Below are 19,440 nucleotides of genomic sequence, written 5' to 3'. Positions count from 1 at the left end.
TCTGGGTGAGAGGCCAGCCTGCTCTGCAGAGTGAGTTCCAGGACAGGCTCTGTCAGAGAAACCCTGTCTCTAAAAAACAAAACAAAGCAGAAACCACATGATTCCAAAAACTGATCATAATTGTTGAAACTAGATGATGGATACATGAGAATTTATCATATCACTCTTTATTTTGAGTATGTATACTTGAAGATTTCTAAAATAAAAAACCATGTGCCCTGAAAAAGTGTGCCCAGCTTTTCAAAGTGACACTAGTGATGTCAACTACGCATGTAAAAAAACAAGAACAACAAAACAAGAAAAAGCAAGCAAACAAACAGACCCTTTTTAATGAAATACTAGAAATAAGTATTTTTATACGATACCAAGCTGCCTGGCAAGACATCCCCACTAGAGCAACAGTGGACTGGTAGTTATGGGGTAACCAACTGCTCTCTGATGAGATCTGAGGCCTGTTCTGCAGGAATTATCTCATGCTTGGCACTATAAACATGGTCCAAAACCCATGGCTGAGGAGACCATAGGCACAAGGGGGAACCTGCTGCTGTTCTGTTAAATGACCGTACTGTCACACTGCATTCTAAATCTTTATGTTTACACCTATATATTTGCGTTGCTTTCAGTTCCGGTCACGGAAGCTTCATTTTGCAGAAACAGAGGCCAAAACAGAGTCAAAACTGGTCAAAGTGTCAAAACCCTGAGCATTCAGTTGTGGGTTTTTTATCTATATCAACCACCCAACACCGAGGAAGCATGTAAGAGCAGATGGAGAAGAGAGCTGGGACATACTGGCTTCTGGACATCACGTGTCTAGTTCACACAGCCACTGAGCAGCTGTGGTGACCTGCACAGACCAGCACGACATCAAGCCAGTCAAAGCTCCAGTGTGGAGCGGGAAGGGGCCCAGACCCTACCCCTGTCAGAGGAGGTATGCCCTTGATGGCTGCTGAGGCGGGGAGAGCCACTCCATTTGGGAACAGGAAGTTGGTAGACTGCTCATGCCCCAGAAGATGGCCATGAGCACATGGGCAGTACTAATGGGACTCTGGATTGCTGATGACAGTTTTTTAAAAAAATATGGCACGAAGTTAGGAAAGAGATGAGGTAAGGAACATAAGTCCCTAGCCTAAACTCACGGGGCTCCCGCACCTCATGGAGGGAGATAGCGTGGGGGTGGGGGGGGTGGGGGGGGGTGGTAACACGATCATTACATTCCATATAACTGTGAAACTTTCAAAAATTAATTTCAAAAACAGGAAACTTGTGGCTAGTGATGGATTTTTTAAAAAAAGCAGAAAGGGAAAAATATCCCTAATTGTGTCACTTATTTGAATGTGACATCTTCGTCTCATATGGACAGCTAAATAAACACAATTATAAATACACATTTGCCTATTTTGTTGTCTCTCTGAAAGCTTATATATTTAAGTAGGCAACAAAATTTAATTCCAGAATATATTGCTGAGCACACATTGGCGGCAACATATGCAGAGAAAACAGTTGTATTAAAATACAGACTCTCTGCAGGCCCTTATTTGAGTCGTAATTCAAAGAGGTCAACTGTAGTACCCACAGCACACCTGGAAAGCCAGCACAGGAGAGGCTGGTGCAGGAGGAGCTTCAGTTTGAGGTTAGTCTGCGTTTTGTAGTGAGACTTTATCAAAAACAAAAACAAAAACAAAATAAATAAGCCAAAAAATAAAAAAACAAACCACAAACTCTAAATAGTAAAGGTCTCCATAAGGATTGGCCTGTCCACCCACCTCACTCCATAGACAGAAAATGTGCTCAGGAAACCAAGAGTCAATTTCTACTTCCTGCCCCCCGGGGTCAGTCCTCTTCCCATCCATATCCGGCTTTCTCCTCTCGGAACTGAACACTCAGGCTAAAACCCCCAGAATGCGGTGGCGTCGGGACTGGAGAACAGCCGCGTTACAATGGCCACGTTTCTTTGGGGACCGCAAGGAAGATGTTGCACATCCAGCCCTTCCTCTTAGTTGTTGACCTTTAGCACAAAGGCAGCATCGCTCCCTGGAACATTTCCCTTCCCCTGTGGTGCCTCTTTCTCCCACGCAAGGCCAGTCCGGTCCCACCGGTCTGTCTGGTCACTACAAGTATGTTTACAGGTTTGCGATCAACCGCGTTGGCTTTGCACGTTGGTCCATGCACCCTTGGCCAAGTACTAGGTCTCCGATTCCTCATCTGGAACCAAAAATGTAAGGGGGGTGGGGGGCTGGTACAGCTTCTCTTGTCCTGTAAATTGCCTGTGGCCATGTCAGGGGAGCAGCAGTCAGCAATGTGTTACAGAACACAGCCCAGAGGATAGCAAAGCTACCCTGGGTCCATCCTGGAGAGCGAGGCCGGCCAGGAGGATTTTCTCCAGAACGCCCCTTGCTTCTGCTGTGCTTCCTCCTGCTTGCTCCCCCTGAGTTCCTGCTGTCTGTGGCACGGTGTGGTTACTGTGTGGAGGGATCCCACTGTAGCCAGTATAGTGCGATTGTTTCTTGGGAAAAGCCCACTCCTCACTGGGCAATTGACTTGCGGATCACAATGAAGATGATTTTTATAAGAGCGATGATGATTAGTTAGAACTGTGATTTAATTGGACTTTCTGAATTAGCCTAAAAGATACAGGTGGTTAAGATAGTAAAGATGATTAGGGAAATGCTTTAGGTTATTCTGCCAATTGCTCCAATAAGAGACACAAAAAAGACAAATATAAGCTAAAAGTCCCCTTCTCCTTTTTAGGTATGACATTTACAGAAGATGAAAAATAAAAACAAGGAAGTTTCATGCCTTATAGACCCAAGAATTCTGCCTGTGGAAAAACAGTCTGATGATCAAAGAAAGCAATTGTGTCCCTACACCCAAGATTAGGCCTGAGTTCCTTGGTCATGTAGCTTACAGAATTAATCACAGGCCCCAGTATGCACCTTGAAAAAACAAAGCGGTGAAAGGAAATTAAATAACCCTATTGTGTATAAAGAAAATAGATGGGTAGCTGACCACTTGAATGAAGTTTCGTAGGAATCTGCTATACTGAAACCACAAACAGCTTCCTGCCAGTGCAAAAGGAACCCGCTGAAATAGACTTAGCTTGCGTAAAACTTTGTTAATCAATTATAAAAGAATCATTGCTTTGGGGTGAAGATGTTATGGTGGGAAAATAAATACAAACAAAAACGTTTAGCTATTTGTGGACTTCTAGGGAAAACATGTAACTGTGATCTCAATGTGATTTCTTCTTATGTAAAGATTTTAATTTGTTTTTGGAAATCATGTAACTTGCGGTTGTGAGGTAATCCCTTCTTGTGTAGAAATCTTTGTATTAGGAGGTATAAAAGGAATAAAAGAAAAAAAATAAGAGGAAGGAGAGGGAAAGATGTAGAAGGAAAAACATCAGAAAAGAAATAGAAGGGAACCATCAGGAAAGATCTAGAAGGAGAAGACCTGGGGAGGAGAAGAAGAAGAAGAAAGAAGAAGAAGAAGAAGAAGAAGAAGAAGAAGAAGAAGAAGAAGAAGAAGAAGAAGAAGACAACATCAGGGTGGAAGAACAGAACAGAAAAAGAACAGACGAAGAACATCCAGCAGGGAGAAAAATAAAGACTTAAGCTTTGGTCCTCGGGAAAACGTCTCCTGTGCGCATGTGCAGCTTTGCTGAGGTCACACCTCCTTTCCAGTTTCTCTGACACTGCTGGGAACTGGTCTTCCAGCAGCAGTAAATGCCTTAGGAAATACTCTGCTCAACTTGATATTCCTTATACCACACAGTGTGCACGGTCAAGAAGTCATCTCACTTCTGTAAGGGAGTACGAGGCATGATTCACCATCACTAGCCATAATACTGAACACTTACAATGGCCAAGCATTGTGCCAAGCTTTTCTGTGCATTCTCTCTCATCTCTACCCTTAGGTCACTCCTAGCACTTATAACAAGACTTCCCCCATGCCATGAGGAAGAGAAAGGGTTAGGATGAAGAGAAGACTCTGGGGTCTTATCATGCAGTTCAATATCTGCTATCACAGTGTGCATGGCCCCTGGTTAGTCATTTGACTCCTCTGTGTCCCAGTTAGCTCATCTGTAAAATGAGGACGCAGATAGTGCTTACTCTAATGGGTTCTCTCGAAGATATGACCAAATGGACATAGGTTACTGGAGCTCAGTAGCTACCAAGCTAATCTAGAGGGTATCAGAAATGTCCGTATAGAAAACTCCTTCATCCACCTGCTCCAAGCGGTAGAACAGAAAAGACCAAGCTTCTAAAGTCCCTGTCCTATCCTCTTGTAGCTTAACACAATAGACAGAAAGAGGGACAAGAATCAAGAAAATAGGTTCAGGATGGAAATTAGTGCACATGGTGTGCCCAGTAAGCGGAAGACACTGCCTACTTTAGGGAGAGTAGTTTGGGAAGCACCTTTTAGAGGAATTGATACTTGAACTGGAGGATGGAGGCGGGGTGTGTGTGTGTGTGTGTGTGTGTGTGTGTGTGTGTGAGAGAGAGAGAGAAGGTACCAGATATCCACTGATGTGGAAGAAGATGAACTTGAGGACAGCATGAGTGTGAAAGTGCTGTGGAGGAGCCAGGTTAGAGGCACAGCAATGTCATGGGCCAGGGTGACTGAAAACAGCAAGGAGGAAGGACAGTGGACTTGTGGTTGGGTCAGATGACCTTCAACCCTGGAGGGATTCTGCTTCTGGGATCTGGCCAGGAGCAGCTGAAGGGTCTGGAGCAAGATGGCTGAGTACATCTTCCTCCCAGGGACCATCAGAACAGTCCAGCTCAATCTCTCCATTTCTAGTGTTTCAGTTTTACTCCATTGTTGTGGAGTATTAGTTGAAGATGTATTATATTTGTTTGTGCTGTGGAACATTTGTTTAATGATGCAAAGATATGTTGCATTATTTTATGTTACATTTGTTTAACTCTGTGAAGCTATATTATTTTGCCTGTCTAAAACATCTGACTGGTCTAATAAAGAGCTGAATGGCCAATAGCGAGGCAGGAGAGAGGACAGGTAGGTCTGGCAAGCAGAGAGAATAAATAGGAGGAGAAATCTGAGAAGAGAGGATCAAGGAGCAAGAAAAGAAGGAGAGGAGGACATTAGGGGCCAGGCACCCAGCTACACAGCTAGACACTGAGTAAGAAGTAGAAAAGATATACAGAAATAGGAAAAGATAAAAGCTCAGAGGCAAAAGGTAGACGGGATAGTTTAAGTTAAGAAAACCTGGCAAGAAACAACTAGCAAGTCAAGCTAAGGCTGGGCACTCATAAGTAAGAATAAGACTCCGTGTACTTATTTGGGAGCTGGATGGAGCCACACACACACACCAAAGAGCAAAGAGTAAAGGAAATTAACAACACTCCATTGCACCGACCCTCACTGCTTCTAGCGTAGCCACCTACAGCAGACTAACCGGCTGATGGCAGGGCTTTGCGTCATCGGTGGACAAGACTGCCACCTTCTGGGGAGATGCTTCCAGACAGTCGCACACTTGGGACCCAGTCATGCTCAGATAAATCCTTCTGATGAAGATGAAGAAATATCAACACAGAAGAACTCTCTACCTGCCGCTGCCTGCCTCCTAAGGAGTCCATTCCTGAGTACCAGCGAGGTGAAGTTGACCTGTGAGGACAAGACAAGGAAGAACTCTACCAAGAAGAGTGCTAAGTGCTGGGAATAGAGGGGATGACTTTATTAGGAAAGTTAGTGAGTGCTTGCAGTGGCGGGATGAACCTGTGCTGTGCTTTACTATAAATTCTCTCGTTTTACTCCTTCTTCCTCCACTAGTGTTTACCTCCCTCCCTGAATTAATTGCTCGTCTTAAAACAGATGCACCTCTTTGTAGCATATTCCTGTGTGTATTCACGTAAGCAACCTCAAATAAGTGGAAGGCAGAAGCACATACATCAACGGGAATACAAAGAAGCCCTCGTTCACAATTAGCTTCAGCCGTCAACTGGACAGGCACCCAGAGTCACCTGGGAAGAGGAACAACACTATAAAAACTGCCTCCATCAGACTGGCCTTTGGGCACATTTGTGGCACATTTTCTTAATTGCTCCTTGCACTCTCCAGCAATCTTCTGAGAGTTCTTCTACAGCTGTGTTGGCACTAACCGGCCTCTGTACGGGTCCTCTGGAGGAGCAGTCAGTGCTCTTAACCGCTGAGCCATCTCTCCGGCCCTGCCACTTGGGCTTTTTAATACCTACTCTAGCTGGGGTAACAACGGGCCTTCAGGGCACGAGAATGAGAGTAGGAAGACTCTTCCAGAAGCCAAAGTAGAAATCCAGGTGGGAAATAACCATAGCTGGGGTGGGTGTTAACAGGTGGGATGGATGATTTCAGAAACTCTCCGATCAAACTAACAGAACTTTTGTTGGCTGCATTGTGTTTGCGAGCGAGAAAAAAGGAATTATAGAAAGAATAGATTGTTTTAGTGCGAGCAACTGGGTGCTATTTTCTTAGATGGAAAAAACGGAAAGAGAGGATTGGGAGGAAATAAAGACTTCCATTAGGAAGTACATTACAGAGCTGGCCAGGTGACTCTCTGCCACCTGATGCGAGCCTGATGGCCTGAGTTTGATCCATGGAACCCACAGAAAGGTGGAAGGGGATCTAGGAATTACAGCTCACCAGGAGAGACCTCGTCTACTATGTTTAAAGACTGCTGTGATTAAGCTGTGCATGGCTCTAAGTTACTCTGTTCTGTGTAAAAACAGTGACTTTCAGGCTGTATGTTGCCAAGGTAACTATTTAATAAGCAGAATTGGGTTCCGTGTTGAGTGCAGAGGCAAAAGCAAATGGTTTTGTATCTCACTGTACATGTAGATAGCACCTTTTCAACATGGCCATAAAGCACAGAATAATAAATAGTTCTTAAAGTACAGAGGCACTGCCTGGAAACTTGACAAAGTAGATTGAGAACACATGAACAGGGTGTGTTAAAACCATGTCAGGAAAAAAAAAACCAGTCTGAGAACTTATCAGACACACCAGACTGAAGAAGAGTATAGCACGTCAACCCCATAAAGACAGGACACCTAACACCACAATGGTGACAAACCCCATGTCCTTTCCTGGGACCCCAACAGTGTTCATCGGAGGACCAATAGGCAGAGGACTCCTGACTGTCCAGGGATTCACTCAAATCGTCTCTATTACTGACACCTGTCTGATTGCTGTCTGTCTGGACCTACACCTGCACCCAGCCTCTGCAAGTAGATGTCCGTGAGTTCGAGGCCAGCCAAGTCTGAGTTCCAGGACAGCCAGAGCTACACAGAGATATCCCAGTTCAAAGAAGAGAGAGGAGAAGGAGGAGGAGGAGGGGGAGGAGGAGGAAGGGGAGGAGGAGGAGGAGGAGGAGGAGGAAGGAGGAAGAGCGAGAAGGAGGAGGTGTACTTGCCAATGGCCACCTAAAAAGGGAAATTGGGACTACTTGGCAAGTCCAACCAATGAAACTGATACTACCCATCATACATTTATTTTTTTACTCAATAAATTCTGACATTGTGGACCATCTAGGTTTCAAGCATAGCACACTCATCACAAGGACCCTATTCTATTTCCAACACAAGAAAAAAAAATTACCTTGGTGGCACACACTTGTAATCCCAGCCCTCAGGAGGCTGAGGCAGGAGGATCATGAGTTCAGGTCAGCCTCAGTTACATACTGACATTTTGTCTCTAAGTAAACAAATGAGACACAGCATCAGGAAGGTGCATGTTAAAATTTGGGGATACAGCAGGGAGTCAGTGAAGAAGCCCGAAGAACAAACTGAGGCGACTGTATTATTACAGAGGATATGAGGTCTGTGCCTCAAGAAGGGAAGAGCTAAGTGTACGGAATGCTGTCAAGAGATAGTACCAACACCCCTATAGCTAGTGTCTCCTCTACACCTACCATGTACCAAAACCTGTTCCACATCCCTCACGGGTATTAGCCCTGATCTTTTTACAACACCCAGGACACAAAAGGACCCACTGGATTTTATAATACAGAAGTCAGTAAAAAGAGTTTCTTCATCCAACAAATATTATTAAGTTCTGCCTTCATGAGAGCGTAATGTAAAGAACTAAACACAGAGACACAAATTCGAGTTGGATATGTGTTTTTAAGAAAATTAGCAGGTCAAAACTATTTAGTATGAGGAGGGAGCAAATACTTGAGCTGAGAGTCTCCCAGCAGAGGAAAAAGTGAGGTGATTCTGAAGGAGGAGAGGGTGCCCGTTCTCCTCAAGAGCAAAAACGATAGCCGGGCGGTGGTGGCACACGCCTTTAATCCCAGCACTCGGGAGGCAGAGCCAGGCAGATCTCTGTGAGTTCGAGGCCGGCCTGGGCTACCAAGTGAGTTCCAGGAAAGGCGCAAAGCTACACAGAGAAACCCTGTCTCGAAAAACCAAAAAACAAAAAAACAAAACAAAACAAAACAAAAAAACCGATAAGGTGAGTGGAAGTGCTATAAAGTTAGAGATATGCCAGGTCAAGTTCAAGATCAGGTCAGTGAGTTGGAGATGTAGCTCTGCTGAGGGAGAGAGTGCTTATCTATCCCACGCAAAGCTCTGGGCTCATCCCTACCTGCCATAAACCAAGTACAGTGGTCCATGCCTGCAATCCCAAACACTGTGGAAGCGAAGACATGAGGATTAGAAGTTTAAGGTCACCCTCTGCTACCTGAGTGTGAAGCTAGCTTGGACTGCATGGAAATCTATCTTGAAAACAAAACTCAGGTTCATGATAAGGCTAGATCGAGTGAGGCTTTGTAAACCCGTTAGATTACATGCTACAGAAGATGGGAACTACCTCTGGGGTGGTTGAGAGCAGGAAATATGCTTGTAATGTATATTCTAGAAGACTCCCCTGACTCCGATGTGGATAATGAATTGGAGGGTAGGGCTAAGAGCCAAAGCAGATGGCCACCTGGAGGCTATTGTGGACTAGCAAGAGAAAAAAAATAGCATACAATGATAATTTAGATGCTAAGAAAGGGCCATAGAACATAGTTCAAAGTCAGGATTTGTTAATGTTTTAGTGCTGTCAAGGTTTTTGGACACATGGAGCTTCCTGTGGATAGTCAAGAGGGAATGCTAGATAATTGAGTTCTTGGGAGAAGTAAAAGCTGTAAATAATTTGAGAAGCTACTGGCAATGAAGTCACAGAACTGATGACATCATCCAGAGAATAAAGAGAGTTCTAGAAGAATCGGAGAGGACTAAGCCCTCAGTAGCCTCAACCTAAAGGCTGGGAAAAAAGGGCTCCAGGCGAAGGAAATGTCAGGAAGAAGCTACCAGGTAGGACAGCAGAGGTACTAATTTTCCAGGACACAAGGAAGAGTCCCATTAGAAGGAAATGGGTCAAATGAAGGTCCCCTTTTGCTCTGGGCAGGAGAGATCATTGTGACCTCAACAAAAGCAGCTTCAGCTAAGTGGACGGAATGAAATCTTAATTTAACTAGTTCTCAAGAGGACACTGACATCATGACTTCTAGACAACTATTTTGAGGATTTTTTTGTCCCCTTTAAGTCAGGCAGAGAAACAGAGTGGTACCAGGAAGAGAAGGGTCCACAGGGCTAAGGTGGAGTAATCATGTAATATCTGTGTATCAATGGGAACGGTCCGAGAGAGAAGAGACCCCAAGGATGCAGCAGAGAGAGGGGAGACGGGGGCTGTCGAGACGACTCAGCATGTGAGGTCACTGCTGCACAAGCCTGGTGATCTAATCTAATCTAACTTTGATTCCCAGAGCCCACATAAAAGCAGACCCTACAAAATTGTCCTCTGCCTCTTCCCGTCCAGCACCATGGCACATATGCACACCCACATAAAGACATCATCTACATACACACACTAATTTTTAAATTTTTTTCGAGACAGGGTTTCTCTGTGTAGTTTTGGCGCCTTTCCTGGATCTCGCTCTGTAGACCAGGCTGGCCTCGAACTCACAGAGATCCACCTGCCTCTGCCTCCCGAGTGCTGGGATTAAAGTTGTGCGCCACCACTGCCGGGCTTTAAATTTTTTAAAGTTCGATGAGAGCCAACAGATAGGGGGCAGGAATGGCCATTAATAGATGTAAAAGACAGTTCACCCACCATTGACTAGAGAAAGGGGGTACTTATGGATGCTGCATTGTGGTGGACTTCAGAGAAAAGGACGTGTGTGAGAGTGCATGCTGCATGTGTGAATGCACATAGGTGTGCTCAAGGAGGCCAGATGAGGATGGCTGAGTGGCCTGTTTTACCATTCTCCACTTTATTCCTTGAGGCAGGGGGCTCCTGTCTGTCTCCTCCTCCTGCCCCCGCCCCTGCACTGGGGTTTACAGGAGGGTACAGCCACACTCAGGACATGGGTGCTGAGATCTCAACTCAGGTCCCCATGCGTCCACAACGAGCCCTGTTACCCACTCTCCAACCTCGGTGGTACGTTTGTTTAAGTGATGTTGAGGAAGGGGGGTGTAGGGAAATAGGGAAAGTGGAACATGGACAGTGATTTTTTTTAAAAGATTTATTTATTTATTATGTATACAGTGTTCTGTTTGCATGTATCCCTGTAGGCCAGAAGAGGAAGCCAGATCTCATTACAGATGGTTATGAGCCACCATGTGGGTGCTGGGAATTGAACTCAGGACCTCTGGAAGAAGAGCCAGTGTTCTTAACCTCTGAGCCATCTATCCAGCCCCGGACAATGATTTCTGGAGTGTTTAGCAATGTGTTGAGATTGCTAAGCAGGATGGGGAGGCCACTTGAAGTTCAGAGGTCATGAACTTGGAGACCAAGCCACATAGCTGTCTAGCTTCCTCTTGTAGTATCTGTCTGTCACCAGAGAGAATCAGGAAAGCATAGCAGCACATGCCTGTAATCCCAGTACCGAGAGGATTCAGAAGGATCCTAGGCAAGGCCAGCCTGGGACTTTCAGAAAGAGAGAGAGAGAACACACTACTAAAATATGACACAGGGACAAAAGTGGGTCACAGAAGATAAGAAGGGAGAGAGCATGAGGGAATGGTGGCACAGAATCAGAGATCAGTAGAATCAATGGGCCAAAGGTGCTTTTTGAGCTCAATTTTGGTAAAAGGAGACTCATGATTGAGCTGAAATTTTGCATGTAGCTAAACAGCATGCTTAAAAACGATTCCAAAATGGCAGAGCAATTGAAGGAAGCTGCATGGAAGGGGAGCCCAAGATGGGATGAAAGCCAAAATCCTCCCAATGAGGGCATCAGAATAAGAAGTCCAGTGGCTTACACCTGGGGATGCTGAGATCCCCACACACGGGACAGGGATGGGGTACACTAGACAAGGGTTTGTTTGTTTGTTTGTTTAAGACAGGGTTTCTTTGTGTAGCCTTAGCTGTCCTGGAACTAGCTCTGTAGACCAAGCTGGCCTCGAACTCAAAGATCTGCCTGCTACCCGAGTGCTGGGATTAAAGGTGCGCACTGCCACAGGCTGGCACACTGGAGCAGTTTTGATGAAGAGAGAAGAGAGACCTAGGAAGGTAGCTAAGAAGATGGTAAGGACAGGAAATGAAGGCATGAGTTCAAAGGTTATTTCAAGATAAGATCCTGTATTGCTCATGAGACTGATTCATTAGAAAAGGGGAATTGATGGTGCAGGGGAGTGGAGACAGAGGTAAGAAGAGTTCTTCAGCAAACAAGTAGAATCTGAGGCATACATGCAGAACGCAGCCTCATAAAACAAGCACAGTTGTCTCCTGAAAGACAAGCAAAGGGAGACTCAGAGTACTAGTCTTGGGAGGTCAATAAATAAACTAGTGGTAGAAAATTAAGTGAGTTCATGATCATTTGCTTCTATTTCTTGATAAAGTGGGAGGTAAAGTCTCCCAGTGGGTGAAGGACGAACGTGTGATGGTTGGAGGGGGAGAAAGAATTGTTTAGTCATGCCAGAGCCTGGGAAAACCAACTTACCCAGTCAATAAAAGGGAGTCGGCCAGAAAGTACCCAGTGCCAATTAAATTTTGTAGTAATGTAGTTGAAATAAAACCAATCAGTGCAATAATGCAGTTTTGGATAGCAAGAGTCAGCTGCTAGGGATATAAAGAAAGAGTGCTTGCGTTTCCCAGGGTTGGAGATCTGCCAGGAGTATGGTGGCCAGCCAGAGCCAGTCGGACATGTGGTAAAGGGGTGACTGCAGTGATAAACCATATAACTGAGGCCAGGTGAGAAGCAATCCTTAGTGAGAACATGGGATTGCAGGTCCAATGCAAACAGTTTAGTGAGGCGTTGGAAGTGAGCTTAAGTGGTAAAAAGCAAGGATATTTCTGTTCAAGTCCCACCAGCCTTGTTACCTTGTAAATTTGAGAAGGACTGACCAGACCATGAACAGTGACGTGCACTCTTTCAGTCCTTGTTCCCTGAACGTTTCGGTTCCCCTGGGCCCAAGCACCAAATGCTACCCTTCGAGGATCTGTCTCTAGTTGGGGAGTAAGAGAAATTATACAACAAAATATCTCCAGCACAAATAGTAAGGACTAGTCGAAGTGTAACCTAGCAGGATAGACTGGTGTGCTGAATCGAAGGATTTAGAAGGGCTTCCGGGGCTATCGAGTGCTTGCCTAGTACGTGTGAGGAGGCACTAGGTTTCAATCCTGGAAGTGGTGAGGTGGTTTCTGTCATTATTAGGGTGTCAGTTTCCCATTGGAATTCCTTGAAGTGCAAAGAGAGGTGTCTGCAAAGCAATAGGTAGACGACACAAGAGTCAAGTTCCTTTAAACACGTGAACCTTCAGCCAGACTCCTGAGTTCTAGATGGGTGAATTTCGGCGGCGGGGGGGGGGGGGGGGGGGGGGGGGGGGGAACCTACCGCTCAAGGAAGCCAGCTGGAGCCGTGGCAGGTATCTGGCTATCAACGATGGGGAGGTCGTAATCACCGCGTTCGGAAGCAAGTCGCCTTTTCCACCCGCGTGGACCTGCGGTGACTGAAGAGGCTCACTGCCCTTGCGGGTCTGGAGGGGTTCACTGCCCTTGCGGGCCTGACGGGAATCGCTGGCCTTACGGGGCTGGAGAGGATCGCTGGCCTTGCGGGACTGGGAAGGATCGCTGATCTTGCGGGACTGGGAAAGATTGCTGGCCTTGCGGGACTGCGAAGGATCGCTGGCCTTTCGAGCCTGGAGGGACTCGCTGGCCTTGCGGGACTTGGAGGATGTGGAGGCCTCATGGGATTTGTGAGTCTTGGAGAGTTCAGCGGACTCGGAGAACTCGTCATCCTCAATGTCCTCTTCTTGTCTTTCCTCCTCACCCACTTCGGCCTCTTCGCCCTCAAGCTCGTTCTCCACCTGCAGGAGCCTGAGCACAAGGGGCTTCGGGTGGACCTCAGAGTTTGTGTCTGTTGTCGTGTTCTGCCCATCAGTCACCCCAGACAGCACGGATGAACCGGAGACATCTCCTTCCTCCATTCCAGGTAGAAGCTCCAGCTACCCAGGGCGCGAACTCTCCACCTGCCGCCTAAGCGCAATCCTCTGTGTGGACTGGAGATTTGGGACCGCCCGCGCCCCGCCCCGGACAGACTGAGCTCCGCCCCCGGGCCGCCTAGCCCCGCCCCGCTCCTCATCTCCGCGCCCTGACTGTCCGGTTGCTATGGAGACGCGTTGCTCTCCCAGGGTGCGCCTCTGTTAGGTGCAGCACAGGAAGACAGAGAGTCTGGAGAGCTGGATCCTGCTCCTGCTTCCGGTGTGAGGGGAGGAAGACTCAACAGCTCTCTGCTTCCTGACTGCTTAGGTTTCCACGGTTCCCCCACACTCTTTACAAAGGCTGGGAGTGGACAGAGTTTTCCGACCCTCCCCATCCCTCCCCGCCCCACTAAGGCAATCGGTTTCTGGTAAAAATTCAGCAGTCAGAATGAAGGTTGTGAAGAGGACATTACACGCTTAATATTGATCAGAATAATCCAGATCATTAACCTTTTCTTTACATGAAATTCTGCACACCATCACAACGAAACACTTCAACGAAACACTTCTAAATACTTATGCATATTCAAGGACATCTCGTGTACCATCATGAGGCTCACTATCAGAGTGAGACTGTTAGCCAACAGACAGGGAGAGGGGCTGTTACGGGCCAGCTTTTTCCTCGCCCTCCTGCCTTGAGACGAAAGCTTGGCGATTTAAAGCTTGGCTTTGTGGGTTTGGGTCTTCCACCAGCAAGCCCCTGCTGATGGATGACTGGCTCAGCCCTGCTCAGGACGTGCCAGTCAACCATCCTCACTTTCTTCAAACTGACCAACCCGAAATTACGGAAGGAAGACTCTTCAGAGACTTTGAAACCCCACCCCCGGCGAAGAGACTGACTTTAGGCTTCCGGAGTCCCCCGTGTGTGTCTCCCCCCCGCTTTGCAGAGCGTCTTTTCCTTGTGTGTCTGCGCATGTGTGTTTCCTCCCCCCACCCCACCCCCACCCCCCAAGAAACGACTTCCTTCAACGGCTGCTTCTGTCTGCGGTGCTTGAGGTTTCTCCGCCGCTATCTGTTGCGCTGCTGAAGATTTTCCTGCCTTTTAACTCTTAACTGGCAGAGAAAACAAACTGGACCTCTTAGACCCTTAGATTGTGTCATTTCAAGACCCTTACCCTGTATCACAACAGATGCTATTATAGAATTAATCTTGTGAACAGCACAATCGTGTTCATCGATTTTACTCATAGTGATACCTCTCATATATACCAAATATGTTGTGGCCTTGCTTGTGTTTCTCCCCCTCCTCTTATCCCTTCCCCCAGCTTCCTTTGTTTGTTTGTTTTTGAGACAAGCTCACTCTGCAGCTCAAGTTGGCTTGGAACTATTTAATCCAGGTTAGTCTCAAACTCTTAGACTTGCTGCGATCCTCTTGCCTGAGCCTCTCAAGTAATAGGATATAGGTGTGAGTGATGGTGCCGTCTTCTCTCTGTGTCTTTTAAAAAATACTTATTTCAGCTAGTTGGTGGTGGCGCACGCCTTTAATCCCAGCACTGAAGAGGTAGAGGCAGGCAGATTTCTGAGTTCCAGGCCAGCTTGGTCTACAGAGAGAGTTCCAGGACAGCCAGGGATATACAGAGAAACCCTGTCTCAAAAAAAAAAAAAAAAAAAAAATTATTTTCATTTTTAATTATGTTTTTGTGTGTGTGTGTTTAGATTTGTGCACTAGTTAGTATTGGTGTCCATGGAATCCAGAAGAGGGCATCAGATTGATTCCCTTGAGCTGGAATTACATACAGGCAGTTAGCAGCTACCAAAGAAATTGAAAACTGAACTGGGATCCTCAGCAAGAGCAGTACCCCTCTTAGGTGACCAGCCGTCTTTCCAGCCTCCCCCACTCCATGCCCGCGTGAAAGCCTGGAAAGTGCTCATTTTCGTGGCCATGATAGTATGTGAAGGAAGGGCAGAACTGGTGGCGTCTCAGTCTTGTGTTTATCTTCAAGGGAAGGAACGAAAATGCTACAGTTAAATGTACAGTTAAAGACACCATTAACACAACATTGGGGGTGGTGGTACTTGAATTTACTGTCCTATAGAAAACTAAAGGAAACATTTTTGTGGAAGTTATCTAGCCTGGAACTAGGTGACTCATTCTAGGGTGTGCATGTATCAATCAGGCAATCTGTTGCTTCAAACTCATTTTTTAAAATCTGATTACATTTTAGGGGCTGGAGTAGATGACCCAGCAGTGAAGACCACTTACAGCCCTGGAAAGATGGCTCAGTGCTAAGGAACGTTTACTGTTCTTAAAGAGGACCCGAGTTCCCAGCACTTACATGGTGGCTTACAACTGTCCTTAACTCCATTACAGGGAATCCAACACTTCAGACCTCTGCAGGCTCCTGCATGCTTGTGATGTGCATACCTACACCCAAGCGCGCACACCAAGTTTTTGTTTTTGTTTTTGTTTTAGCTGCTCTTGCAGAGACCCCACCTGGTGGTTCACAACGGATTACACTCCAGTTTCGATTAACCTGGCTCCGTCTTCTGGCCTCTGCAGGAACTAGGCACACATACAGTACACTTGCATACATGCGGGTAAAACATTCAACACATAAAGATTCTGTTGCATTTTTAGTTATGTATTGTGTGTGCGTGTATTCCTGCCACAGTGCACATGTGGAGCTCAGAGGACACCTTGGGGACATCGGTTCTTTCCTCCCATCGTGTGAGGCCTAGGGATGGAACTCAGGTTGTCCCTGAGCCACCTCAACAGCTCCAAACTCATTTTAATATGAAGATGCAAGTATTGTACAATGATTCTTCAAGGCCTTCCAAAACTTTGAGAAAATGAAAAGTGATTTTGAAAACTCAGCCTGGGCCTGGAGGGCTGGCTCAGTGGTTAAGAGCATCGCCTGCTCTCCTGGAGGCCTGGGATTTGGTTCCTAGAACCCACACGGCTGCTAACAACCATCTGTAACTCCAGTTCCAAGGGATCTGGCTCACTGTTCTAGACACTGCACTCACATGGTGCACGGACATAAAATAATAATTTTAAAAGATGAATTATATAGGCAAAATGCTATTAAAATTTTATTAAAAGAACTTTTAAAAACTTGATCAACTCAAACCATCAGGAAGAGTTAGGTTAAACCCACTTAGAAGACAAGATGGAGATTAAAAAGAAAAGAGAGGCAAGGTGGTTCTTATATCCACTGAGTGGATTGCTTTTCAGTACATCGAACACATCACAGAAGGGACTTCACTAACCAGGGGCTCTACAAGAGGAGAGTCATGGAGGCTGTGCCCATCCAGGACAGCAAGGGAGTCTGCAGTGGGGGTGTCCGTGGTGCAAACCTAAATTACATTATCTGTTATTGTAACCCAAGCTTGTCAGAGATGACTATGTGGTATGAGCAGGGCTATCATATCAAGATAACCAGATATCTTCACCATATCTGGTTAGTTTGCCACGGATTGCTAATTTTCAAAGGATGCATAAGCCAAATTCTCTGTCCAAATATATACACACTAGTCAATTAAAGCAAAGCATTATAGTTGCAGATTGAACTTACTGTGTCTGCAGGTAAGTATAGTTACTGCTTTTACAGAACATTCAAAACAGTCCTGCATGGTGGCACACATAGCAACTAGAAGGCTGAGGCAGGGGGATTGCAGGATTATCTCAAAAGACCAATCTAGTGAAGAAATCCTATCTCTATGCAAAAGAAACAGGTTAAAAAATTTAAAGACAGCCAGGCAGTGGTGGCGCACGCCTTTAATCCCAGCACTCAGAAGGCAGAGCCAGGCTGATCTCTGTGAGTTCCGAGGCCAGCCTGGTCTATAGAGTGAGGTCCAGGACAGGCACCAAAACTACACAGAGAAACCCAGTCTGGAAAAAACCAAAACCAAACAAACAAAAATGCTACAAGCTGCAGAAATATACAAAGTAGGATCTCAGCTGATTATGACAAAGCTAATACCTGGAAGAAGCCAAGGGCCTTCCAGAGGCCAAGCCGAGGCTCAAGGAGCCCTGGTGATACTTGGTGGGAGCTCGTTTTGATGATCAGCCGTTTCCTGCTATGAGTTTCTTGTGTGCTATTGTAGCTTTTCCGTCATTTATTGGCCACCATTTCCCCTCCACTAAAGGAATATTTAGGTAACCTGCGCTGACAGCTATGCACAGCCAGAACCCCAGTTCAAGCCTCCCTGTAATTATCGTCATTGGCAGCATCTGGCCAGGTCCATCCCCCAGATGGAGGAAAATATCAGAGATACCTCTGTACTCTCTAAGAACAGACTTAATCGTCCAGACTACCCATTTGAGAAGGCCTGGCGGATGTGCCAATTAAGCTTAACTTCCTTCTTTCCCAAATCTTACCTCTAGTTCCAGATCTCCCTTTTAACTATCACCAGAGGCATCTAGCTGTACACAGGTTGCCTAGCAACCAAGCACACTTCCCCCCACCCTGCAGAAAAATGGCAGACAGGTTGGACAGATAGGAGCCACAGGAAAAAAGAAGGCAGTTTTATTTTCTCCATTGACCTAGCAACTTATAGATTCTTAACATTTTCTTTCTTTCTTTTTTTTTTAAATCGAACAATAAACACCTTTATTACATGAGCTATGAATGATGGTTTATTTGCCTTTCCGGGCTTTGATCTTCCTCAGATAGAACTCCAGCTCCTTGCCTTCTAGCACATAGCCATCTGCTCTGCCACACTGGCCTGGTCTTGAGACAATACAGGCAAGAAGCTTGCCCTGCTGGACTGCTCCTCCAGAAGACTGCTGATTTTAGCATTCTTTTTCCTTTCATCATATTCCTTTTGGATTTTCTTCGATCGTTTTTTGTTTAATATTTCTTCCTCCTCAGTAGTCAGCTTGGCCCCCTTGTGGCCCAGGGGCAGTGTATAGTGAGACTCATACCACGGTCGGTATGGCGTGTTGTCGATAAGCACAGTGCAGCTCTTCACCAGGGTCTTGGTGCGGACAAGCTCGTTATTGAATGCATTGTAGACAACATCAATGATCCTTGTTTTCCGAGTACAACACTCCTAGCCCCAGGAAAAGCTCCCCACGTCCAATCTTAGGGCACAGTACTTCTTATTGCCTCCTTGGACTCGGACTGTGTGTATACGATGAGGGCCAATCTTCGTGTTGGCAGCAGGCTGTCCCAGCTCATACTTCTGCTTCTTGTGGTCGGGCTTTCTCTTATCCCCGGTCTTGTGGCACTTGTGCCAGTTGTCTGGAGAGATGCCCATCGCTCGGCGCTGGCAGGAAAGAGTGGTTCTTAACATTTTCTACCAATCACATTTAAGAATATAGTGGAGCAAGTAAGATCCCTCTTCTTAGATATTACCGGAATTTAGCCTTTAGTTAATTCATTTCCCTCTTAGTCACTTCCCTTTTGGGCTGCAAATGATAATTAACAATTACTACCTCCCTATGTGATTCTTATCACCCCTCCGTTTGACCCTGGAAGTCTAGCTTTGCACTGCCAAGGGATTACTGCTTGTAAGTGTATATATATTGGGACTCCCAGGGCATGGGAGAAAGAGAAGATTTGGAAGAATAAATGACTAGACTAAGAGCTCGGTGTGCTGAGATTCTATTTCCCCAAAATAGTCCTCGCCGTTCACAGCTCTCTCTCCTGAGCCTCTGGGATGTATAATATTAAGGCTGGTCCCTCTAACAGCATACAAGACAAAAAAAATTTAAAGACACATTCCCACTCTGCCTCTTATCTGGTGTATCACGCTGGCAACAGACAAGTCTCTTGTCTCTTCCTGCGTGTAGGTAAGTTCTGTTTCTGGGTTTGGGAGTTCTCGTGGTCACTGCTCTGTCCCAGTAGGTTCTGTCCTGTGGTGTTAAGTGCATCTACTTAAAGGAAAGACATCTGCATTTTTACTCCTAAAAAGAAAGTTTATTTAAGTAGTTTAATTAAAATTTATTGCTGTTGATGAACCACATTTGGGGGACTGGGGTAGGAGGTGGGCAGGAGTTCAGTCAGTAAAGTACTTGCTTGCTATGTAAGTGTGA

The 19,440-nt window shown here is 46.0% G+C and overlaps 1 protein-coding gene, 1 long non-coding RNA gene and 1 pseudogene across 2 annotated transcripts in view; 1 reads left to right on the top strand and 2 right to left on the bottom strand.

Moving 5' to 3' along the window:
* Positions 1-13,673, bottom strand: part of Spmap2l (sperm microtubule associated protein 2 like) — a 49,924-nt gene extending 36,251 nt beyond the window's left edge. Inside the window, exon 1 of the mRNA XM_059274588.1 lies at positions 12,815-13,673. Within this exon, the coding sequence (XP_059130571.1) occupies positions 12,815-13,406 (592 nt within the window). The 5' untranslated portion in view covers positions 13,407-13,673. The remainder of the gene's footprint in view (positions 1-12,814) is intronic.
* LOC131920282 (uncharacterized) overlaps positions 9,154-19,440 on the top strand; it is a 39,834-nt gene continuing 29,547 nt past the window's right edge. The window contains exon 1 of the long non-coding RNA XR_009381601.1: positions 9,154-9,290. This is a non-coding gene — a long non-coding RNA (uncharacterized LOC131920282). The remainder of the gene's footprint in view (positions 9,291-19,440) is intronic.
* Positions 18,040-18,662, bottom strand: LOC131920279 (small ribosomal subunit protein eS8-like; annotated as a pseudogene).

The sequence above is a fragment of the Peromyscus eremicus genome, chromosome 10 (assembly GCF_949786415.1).
Source record: "Peromyscus eremicus chromosome 10, PerEre_H2_v1, whole genome shotgun sequence".
In the NCBI taxonomy this organism is placed as follows: domain Eukaryota; kingdom Metazoa; phylum Chordata; class Mammalia; order Rodentia; family Cricetidae; genus Peromyscus; species Peromyscus eremicus.
The sequence above is the reverse complement of the archived record's forward strand: the minus strand, read 5'-3'. Positions and strand labels throughout refer to the sequence as shown.